The sequence below is a fragment of the Hypanus sabinus genome, chromosome 14 (genome assembly GCF_030144855.1).
Source record: "Hypanus sabinus isolate sHypSab1 chromosome 14, sHypSab1.hap1, whole genome shotgun sequence".
NCBI lineage: Eukaryota > Metazoa > Chordata > Chondrichthyes > Myliobatiformes > Dasyatidae > Hypanus > Hypanus sabinus.
Genome location: NC_082719.1, coordinates 96,861,593 through 96,871,955, shown reverse-complemented (window position 1 = coordinate 96,871,955; position 10,363 = coordinate 96,861,593). Strand labels below are relative to the sequence as shown.

The 10,363-nt window shown below is 42.5% G+C and overlaps 1 protein-coding gene across 2 annotated transcripts in view; it reads right to left on the bottom strand.

Moving 5' to 3' along the window:
- The window catches only part of fech (ferrochelatase), a 45,952-nt gene extending 35,975 nt beyond the window's left edge, over window positions 1–9,977 (bottom strand). Inside the window, exons 1-3 of one of the 2 annotated variants that reach the window (XM_059989683.1) lie at window positions 9,854–9,960; window positions 6,292–6,458; window positions 1,293–1,407 (exon numbers count right to left, since the gene is read on the bottom strand). In XM_059989683.1, coding sequence (XP_059845666.1) covers window positions 1,293–1,321 — 29 coding nt within the window. In that variant the 5' untranslated portion in view covers window positions 1,322–1,407; window positions 6,292–6,458; window positions 9,854–9,960. Of the gene's footprint in view, window positions 1–1,292; window positions 1,408–6,291; window positions 6,459–9,853 lie in introns of both variants that reach the window. The other variant, XM_059989682.1, reaches the window with a different exon arrangement.
- Window positions 9,978–10,363: the final 386 nt, after the last annotated feature.

Here is a 10,363-nt window from a genome sequence, read left to right as displayed (position 1 = left end):
AGCTGGTGCTTTTTTACTGCAATTTTAAACTTGCAAATTATTTTAAAAGCCATTTTTTTCCCTTTCAACTGTTTTTCACTCTTTATAATTCTATTTCTGTGCCTGATTTGATGAGATTTCACCCATTCAGAATACATCCGTGGCTTACCCCTATTCAGAATGCCAAAGCTGATCTAGTTCTTGGAGATCTCAATTTAACTACCTCACTCAATACCCCAATACCAGATTTCTTCAACAGAATATGAATTAATAACCAGTCCACCTAGGTCAGAAAAGAGTACTGAAGGAGGTGCCTTTGCCATCAAACCCATAACTTTCTAATTCACAACTGATAGAAATAGGAAGCTATTGCTACAACACTAAAATGGCATCTTGAATATTTTCTGTCTTCATCAAGCCAGTACTAATTATATTGTTAATGATTTCTCAAATTATAAACCTAATAGTTTATCTTGGGAGGCCAAAATTTATCTTATTTTTGGATAAGATAAATTTATCTTATGTTTTCCTCAGATATGTCAGAATAAGGAATGTCAAGTGGGACTATCTGCTTGCCATCCTTGCTAGTTCTACCATAAGTTGATCTGTTCTTCAATGTCGTCGCAAATACGTATCCTTTCTCAAGACACTCAATATACACCCTTTCTGAACTCAATACACTTTGAAATCCTCTTGACTTCTATTGGCATGAAAAATTGAGGCTATTAATTGTTCTGATTACCAGAATATTTAAAGCGATAATCTACTAATCCCTCTCAACCCCATTATTCTGCCTTCTCTCCATAACCCCCTACTAATCAAGAACCTATCAACCTTCACTTTAAATATACCCAATGGCTTGAGCTCTACAGTTGTCTGTGGCAATAAATTCCTAAGATTCAACTGTGCCCTCTGGTCCTAGTCCTCCCCCCCCCCCCATTAAAGAAAAAATCCCCTATCTAGGTCTTTCAATATTCCATAGGTTTCAATGCCCCACCCCCACCCTTCTATACTCCAAGTGCAGGCCCAAAGCCATCAAACGCTTATCATGCGTTCACACTCAGGATCATTCTTGTGAACCTTCTTTGGACACACTCCAATGTCAGCTCAAGCTTTTTTTTTAGATAAAGGCCCAAAATTCCTCACAATATTCCAACTATGGTCTGAGCAATGCCTTACAAAGCCTCAACATTGCATCCTTACTTTTATATTGTGTGTGATATTGTAGTCCAGAGGAACGTTGGTGTTGGTGTGTGTGTGTGTAGTCAGATGACAATAAACTTGAAACTTATAGAGTTTAAATTGCAGTTTACCGTTCTCTTAGCCGAGGATTTTCCTTCATAGCCACCTGTTCTGCTGCTGCTGCTGTAGTTGACTGCCATTGCCACGAGGGATAAGTGTACAAATTATTCAAACTGTTCCTTACAACTGCATAGGAAACAAAATAGAAGCACAATTTTATTCACCAACATCTTTGTTTCATTAATACACAATTCCAAAATATCCTCAGCAAAACAGATCAAGTAGTAAATCTTTATAATTTCATCCTACTACCTCTCCTTTGTCCATCCTGCTGGTTACTTTCTCAAGGAACTCTAACAGATTTATCAGGCAAGATTTCCCTTTACAGAAACCATGCTGACTTTGACTTTTATCATTAGCCTCCAAGTACCCTGAAACTTCATCCTTAATAATAGACTCCAATACTTCCCCAACAACTGAGATTAGGCCTATAATTTCCTTTCTTTTGCCTTCCTCCCTTCTTAAAGAGTGGAGTGACATTTGCAATCTTCCAGTCTTCTGGGACTATGCCAGAATCAAGTGATTCTTGAAAGATCATGACCAACGCATCTGTCATCGCTTCAGTAATCTCCCCCAGGACTCTGGGATGTAGTTCATCTTGTTTGGGTGACTTATCCACCTTAAGACCTTTAAGTCTGACCATTGATTTTGTGTGTGTTACTTAGGATTTCCAATACCTGCAGGATGTTGGAATACAGAGGCAAGATGCACAGAAACAAGGACAGAAATCAGTCACTGTCATCAAGGTCAAATGTACAGAAAAGTGCCAGAAAAAGGCCAGCAATATCATGAAGGATCCCACCCACCCTTCTCATGGAGTGTTTGCCCCACTACCTTCAGGGAAGAGGTGATACAGCTAATCATGCTAGGACCACCAGACTCAAAAAAAATAGACCATAAGATCATACGACATAGGAGCAGAATTAGGCCATTTGGCCCTTCGAGTTTGCTCCACCATTCAATCTTCACTGATCCTTTATTCCCCTCCTCAGCCCCACTCCCCTGCCTTCTCCCCGTAACCTTTGATGCCATGTCCAATCAAGAACCTATCAAGTTCTGCCTTAAATACACTCAATGATCTGGCCGCCACAGTGGCCTGTAGTAATAAATTCCACAAATTCACCCCCCTCTGGCTGAAGAAATACTTCCGTATCTGTTTTAAATGGACACCCCTCTATCCTGAGGCAGTGCTCTCTTGTCCTAGACTAGACATCTAGACACAATGGAAAACATTCTTTCCACATTTACTCTCATTCAACATTTGAAAGGTTTCAATGAGATCCCCCATAATCCTTCTAAATTCCAGCAAGCAGAAGCCCAGAGTTATCAAATGTTCCTCATATGATAATCCTTCTACTTTTGGAATCATCCTCTCAACCCCCTCCAATGCCAGCACATCTTTTCTCAGATAAGGAGCCCAGAAATATTCACAATATTCAAGGTGAGGCCTCACCACTGGCTTATAAAGCATCAGCATCACATCCCTGCTCTTGTATTCTAGACCTCTTGAAATGAATGCTAATGTTGCATTTGCCTTCCTCACAACCACCTCCACTTCAGAGTTAAACTTTATGTTGTTCTGCACAAGGAACCCCAAGTCCTTTTGCATCTCAGATTATTGAATTTTCTCCCAATTTAGAAAATAATCTGCACATTTATTTATTCTACCAAAATGCATGACCATGCCTTTTCCAACATTGTATTTCATTTGCTATTCTCTTGCCCATTCTCCTAATGTATCTAAGTACTTCTGCAGCCTGTTGCCTTAACACAATCTGCCCCCCGCCAATCTTTGTATCATCTGCAAACTTAGAAACAAAACCATCTATTCCATGATCTAAATCATTGATATACAGCATAAAAAGAAGCGGTCCCATCTACCCCTGTGGAACACTACTAGTCACTGGCAGCCAACCAGAAAAGGATCCTTTTATTCCCACTTACTGCCTCCTACCAATCAGCCAATGCTCTAACCATGCCAGTAAGTTTCCTGTAATACCATGGGTTTTTAAATTGGTAACCCCTGTGACGTGTGGCACCTTGTCAAAGGCTTCTGGAAGTCCAAATATACAACATCCACTGCATCCCCTATATCTATCCTACTTGTAATCTCCTCAAAGAATTCCAACAGGTTCATCAAGCAAGATTTTCCCTTAACAATAAGCAATCTGGAATCTTCCAATGTGAGATGATGAGAGACTGTAGGGTCCAGGCAGCCCATTAACAAGTGCTCCCAGTCCACAGTAATTGCCCACACTCGCTGTCACGGTAAAATCTCAAGCTTCACAACTCAATGTTGGGCAGCCAGCCCTGTCGTGAACACCCCACCATCCCCTCTTCAGATCTTCTGCTGAGTCGTGAGCACATCGATGCTCAATCTGTGCCGCGTTCCAGGTACCCATGTTCACAGGGAGGATGCGGCTTGTATCAGGTGTCTGAAACACAGCAGTTTATAATGCACAATGCAAAATGCTGTAATTACCCCTCTCATTTCCAGCAGCACTGTTATTCTTGGGAATGCACCACCCCCCACATCCCAAGCACTACGAGAGGAACTAGAGTATACCTCCAGTACAACTACTTTTGCCAACACCTAATTTATGTACAAGAGAAAAAGGCATTCCCTAATAAATGACAGAAAATTCCAAAGCAGGTCTTCCTGAAGCTCTGAAATCGATGGTGTATTATTCCTACGCATATAGTCATAGAAAAGTACAGCGCACAAACAGGCCCTTCAGTCCATCTAGTCAATGCTGAATCCTTTTAAACTGCCTATTTCCAATGACCTGCACTGGGACCATAGTGCTTCATGCCTCTACCATCCATGTGCCTGTTCAAACTTATCTTAAGCGATGAAATTGAGCTTGCATGCCCCACTTGTGCCGGCAGCTCATTCCACACTTCACGACTGTGAGTGTAGAGGTTTCCCCTCATGTTCTCCTTAAACTTTTCACCTTTCACCCTTAACCTCTGGTTGTAATCCCATCCAACCTCAGTGGAAAAAGCCTGCTTGCATTTACCTTGTCTATACCCCTCAATTTTGAATAACTCTATCAAATCTCTCAATCTCCTACATTCTAAGGAATAAAGTCCAAATCTATTCAATTTTTCCATCTCACATAGGTTTTCCAGACCAGGCAACATCCTCATAAACTTTCTCTGAAAAACATGAAAAGCATAATAAAAGCACAAGGAACTTCTAATTATTCCCAAATGGATTGAATCCCTAATTCTAGTAGAAGCTAAAAAACTATTACCCAAAATGAATTTTGCCAAACTGACAAGAATGTAGGTGATGTTCTTTATTATTTAATATTTACCTGGTCAATGAATCTCAGGGTAGTATATGGTGACAGATTTGTACTATGCTAATAAATTTACTTTGACCTTTGTTAAATAAAATGTCATCCAGAAGACCCGAATAAGTTCAGGCACTATTCCTTGACCTTAGATTGAGCTTCCAGGAAATTAAAAGCAAAGGTCAAAATGGGAACAGGGAAAAGAATTAAAATCATAAGCAATGGAAAGGCTGGAAGCATTCTCAGAATAAAAACATTTATTCTACAAAGCAACCACCAATCCGTATTTGGCAATATACAGCATCAAATGCAAAGTACAAGTAAATCATTGCTTTGACAGAATAAAGGTGTCTGTGGCTCTGAACAAAAGGAAAGGAGAATTAAAATGGCAGGCGTGGCATTTCTTTGTGTTTCATGGGACAAGACACCCCGGGAAGAGTCAAAACCATCAGCAGAGATAAAGGAATGACACAGAAGGTCCAACAATGACAGTCCCTTCCAGAATGTGAAAAAGAGAGGGAGAAACTCTGTGTGATGGTGACATCAGCTTCAAGGTGGCAAACTAGGGAAATAATCAGTCGAGGATGGAGAGTGATAGGGAAATAATCAGTCGAGGATGGAGAGTGATAGGGAAATAATCAGTCGAGGATGGAGAGTGATAGGGAAATAATCAGTCAAGGATGGAGAGTCAAGGCCAAGGGAACCTCTATCCTATTGTGGAAAGGACGATGAAATGGGCACAGTTGAAGTCCATCCCACCTATGGTAGAGGGAAACCCACCGCTAAGGAAAAAGAAACACTGGAAGCACAGGTATGGCAGATACACTGTCCAAACAGGTGAGATTAAGAAAAATGGGACAATGGAAGCATGGACCATTCAGGAAACCAGGATAAGAAGAAATACAATCAGGCTACTATGGGTCATTACCAGTTGTTCCCCAACATAGGTGTCAAAAACAAAAGTTAGAGGAGAAATACACAAGGGTGAGAAGAGAGTGGAAACTAGCAGCCACAGTGATGAAAATTTCTAATTCAGTGGAGAATAACGCCATTAAAATACAAGGAAATGAAAGCCAAAAGAGAAATGGATCAGCAACCATTTTTTTTTCAACCTCAATTATTCCATTTATGTTCATTACGTTCTTATGACTGTTTTATCCCACAGAAACTGGCACAATTTGAAACTAAGTGTTCGCATAGCTACACCTATTTACAGGAAGCACAGGGAGTTAAAACTTAATGACAGTGAGAACAAGTTAAACCAGGCACATAAGCATCATAGTGGAGTCTCAGTTGGACTTTGTTCTGGGAAGAGAAAAGGCCTCAGGCTATACATCTGGGTGACGGAGGTGCATGAGATGGTTATTGTTGTGTAACCATCTGAAGTTACCTCAGATTATTGTAATTGATTCAGTTACCTAACAAGGAAAAAATGTACCAGGAAGAAAAATAAATTTCTATCTAAATAATTTAAATAAAATCATGGATTTAAAAAAAATCCACTCAAAAGTGCCTGCGGCACTGTACACTAATTATCCCGTTGGCAACTGCAAGGTAGGGAAAGGGATTGGCATGATTTCCCCCTCCCCCTCCTCCCCATTAAGTACATCTGAGATAAATTTTTACCCCAGAAGTTGAAGGTAATGGAGTTGAGGTCAAAAAACAGAACTGCACTGATCTTACATAGTGGCAGAATAAGCAGATGGCTTACCTATACAACTTCCTATCTACCAAGGCACGTGTCTTTGAATATGCTTTGGGGGGTGGTGGGTGCTGATGCTTTCTGCTGCTTGTGCGTGGGTGGGGAGAGGGTGCTTTGGGGGTCTAAATTTTACTGTCATTCATTCTTTGGGGTACTCTTCTGTACTCCGTGGATGTCTGCAAAGAGAATTTCAGATTGTATACATTCTATGATACCAAATGGAACCACTGAAACAAAAACTATACACTTTCTAAAAAGGTTTCTTCCCCCCAGGCTGTTAATCTGATTGACAATTCTAATTAGCCCCTTTATTTATTACCTCAAAAACTGGATTTTAAACCACATTTTATAATGCGGTTTACATTATAAATAGATACTGGCATTAATGCACATTTTATTCCCTATCATAACATAGAAACGGAGAAAACCTACAGCACAATAAAGGCCCTTTGGCCCATAAAGTTGTGCGGAACATGTCCCTACATTAGAAATTACTAGGCTTACCCATAGCCCTCTATTTTTCTAAGCTCCATGTACCTATCCAAAACTCTCTTAAAAGACCCTATCGTATCTGCCTCCACCACCGTTGCCGGCAGCCCAATCCATGCACTCACCACTCTCTGCGTAAAAAAGAAAACCTACCCCTGACATCTTCTCTGTACCTTCTCCCCAGCACCTTAAACCGGTGCCCTCTTGCGGCAACCATTTCAGCCCTGGGAAAAGCCTCTGACTATCCACACATTCAATGCCTCTCATCATCTTATACACCTCTAATCCTCCGTCGCTCCAAGTAAAAAAAGGCTGAGTTCACTCAACCTATTCTCATAAGGCATGCTCCCCAATCCAGGCAACATCCTTGTAAATCTCCTCTGCACCCATTCAATGGCTTCCACATACTTCCTGGGGTGAGTCCTGCCTCTCAGGATCTTCTCCATCAACTTACCAACCACTGAAGTAAAACTCACTAGTCTTTAATTTCCTGGGCCATCTCTACTCCCTTTCTTGAATACAGGAACAACATCCGCAACCCTTCAATCCTCCGGAACCTCTCCCGTCCCCATTGATGATGCAAAGATCATTGCCAGAAGCTCAGCAATCTCCTCCCTTGCCTGGGGTACATTTCATCCAGTCCTGGTGACTTATCCAACTTGATGCTTTCCAAAGGCTCCAGCAAAGGCTCCAAAGGCTTCTTTCTTAATATCCACATGTTCAAGCTTTTCAGTCCACTGTAAGTCATCACTACAATCGCCAAGATCCTTTTCTGTAATGAATACTTTGCTTCAGTATTCACTAAGTACCTCCGCTACCTCCTCTGATTCCATACACACTTTCCCACTGTCACCTTTGATTGCTGCTATTCTCTCATGTCTTATCCTCTTGCTCTTCACATACTTGCAGAATGCCTTGGAGTTTTCCTTAATCCTGTTTGCCAAGGCCTTCTCATGGCCCTTTCTGGCTCTCTAAAATTAATTCTTAAGCTCCTTCCTGCTAGCCTTATAATTTTCTAGATCTCTATCATCACTTTGTTTTTTGAATGTTTCTTAAGCTTTTGTTTTCTTCTTGACTAGATTTTCAACAGCCTTTGTACACCACGGTTCCTGTACCCTACCATCCTTTCCCAGTCTCAATGGAACATACCTATGCAGAATGCTGAACATTTGGAGGCATAATATGATAAGGAATAGTCAGCATGGGTTTGTCAAAGGCAGGTCGTGCCTTACGAGCCTGATTGAATTTTTTGAGGATGTAACTAAACACATTGATGAAGGTAGAGTAGTAGATCTCAGCAAGGGATTTGATAAGCTACCCCTTGCAAGGCTTATTGAGAAAATAAGGAGGCATGGGATCCAAGGGGGCCTTGCTTTGTGGATCGAGAATTGGCTTGCACACAGAAGGCAAAGAGTGGTTGTAGACGGGCCATATTCTGCATGGAGGTCAGTCCCCAGTGGTGTGCCTCAGGGATCTGTTCTGGGACCCCAGCTCTTCATGATTTTTATAAATGACCAGAATGAGGAAGTGGAGGGATGGGTTAGTAAATTTGCTGATGACACAAAGGTTGTGGGTGTTGTGGATAGCGTGGAGGGCTGTCAGAGGTTACAGCGGGACATTGATTGGATGCAAAACTGGGCTGAGAAGTGGCAGATGGAGTTCAACCCAGTTAAGTGTGAAGTGGTTCATTTTGGTAGGTCAAATATGATGGCAAAATATAGTATTAATAGTAAGACTTTTGGCAACGTGGAGGATCAGAGGGATCTTGGGGTCCGAGTCCATAGGACACTGAAAGTTGCTGTGCAGGTTGACTGTGTGGCTAAGGTGGCATACGTTATTGGTCTTGATCAACCGTGGGATTGAGTTCAAGAGCCGAGAGGTAATGTTACAGCTTTATATGCCCCTGGTCAGACCCCACGTGGAGAACTGTGCTTAGTTCTTGTCACCTCACTACAGGGAAGGATGTGGAAACTATAGAAAGAATGCAGTGGAGATTTACAAGGGTGTTATCTAGATTGGGGATAGGTTGAGTGAATGGCCTTTTCTCCTTGGAGTGACGGAGGGTGAGAGGTGAGCTGATAGAGGTGTATAAGATGATAAGCATTGATCATGTGGATAATCAGCAGCTTTTTCCCAGGGCTGAAATGGCTAACACAAGGGGGTACATTTTAAGCCAATGTTAGGCTGTCTTTAGAGTGTGAACTCTGGCAAGGCTGAAGGTCCCAATGGAGTAGCTGGTAAGGCTCTGAAAATCTGTGCTGACCAACTTGCAGGAGTATTCAAAGACATTTTCAACCCCTCAACCCAAACTGACAATTAAATCCGCATATCAAATTAATGCGAACAGTGTGAGCCACCTTGCAGCCTTCTTGCCCATAACACCATTCCACACCACTTAAAGAGTTAAATTGCCTCGGCAACGTCCTGCTAGGGTAGTGCTAAACCAAAGTGGATTATTTTGAGGTGTTAACGGTAATGCAACTGTTATCAGTTAGACGCAGAAAGTACCAGACAACCATCAAGAGTAGGGCGTTATCTTTACAGCCCTGGCTAAAATATATTCCTCGAATTAGTATTACAAAGCATTTTTACGGGGTCGGTGTGCGCAAATTGGTTGCTGGTTCACCAACTTTACAAAAGTGAACACATTATTACATGTTCAGTGTATAGCTAGGCACATCCGTACAGGGGCACTTAAAGACGCTCCATCACTGTTTGTTTACAACACATTTAAGCACCCCGTCAGGGCCTCAACCACTCGGCCAATTTCCTCCACTATTCCTCGCAACAGTAACCCCCCTCCCTGCCCTCTTCCTCAGGTGGCGCGCCCCTTGCCCCCTCCTCGGGGGGCGAGCGACACCACTCACGCCGCCGAGAAAGAGGGGAAGGAAAGTTGGTAACGTCGATGTTCTTCCGCCGACGAGTTACATAACATGCACCCTCTCGCCGGGAGCCGGAGCCCGGCCGACATTGTCAACCTCGGCCAGACTGACTTCCCAACCCACCCCCTCCAGCCCATGCACAACCCTACCGCTTGTTGTCACCGCCGGGTTCAGAAGGGGAATAACTCCGCTCAACTCACCGACACACGAACGGGTTCCCAGTCTCAGCAGCGCCATCTTGAGCGACCGTCAAACCGGTCCCGGGCTCGGCACTACTCACTCCTGCGGTTCCGCTCGTCTATTGCCGTTCCCACCCACCGGGCCACACCAGGGGGAGGGGACATCTGTCTCCTCCTCCCACATTAACTCCAGGCTATTCAGAGAAAGTTCTAGTAGTCTTTCTATGCTATCTCTTCACTACAGCATTCAGTCCATCAGCCAAACTGTAAAGCCCTAATTAAAACATCAACACAAAAAATATTGTCATAAAATGGACTTTTGTACCTATGATAAATAAAGCTCTTTTTAGTGACACACACAAAGCGCTGGAGGAACTCAGCAGGTCAGGCTTAATTAATCTACGGAGAGGAATAAAGAATTGGGTCCGAGATCCTTTCGGCATTTTGTGCGTGTTACTTTGGATTTCCAGTATCTGCAGAACCTCGTGTGTTTAAGCAAATCTTAATTTTAAGAATATATTTGCAATGAAG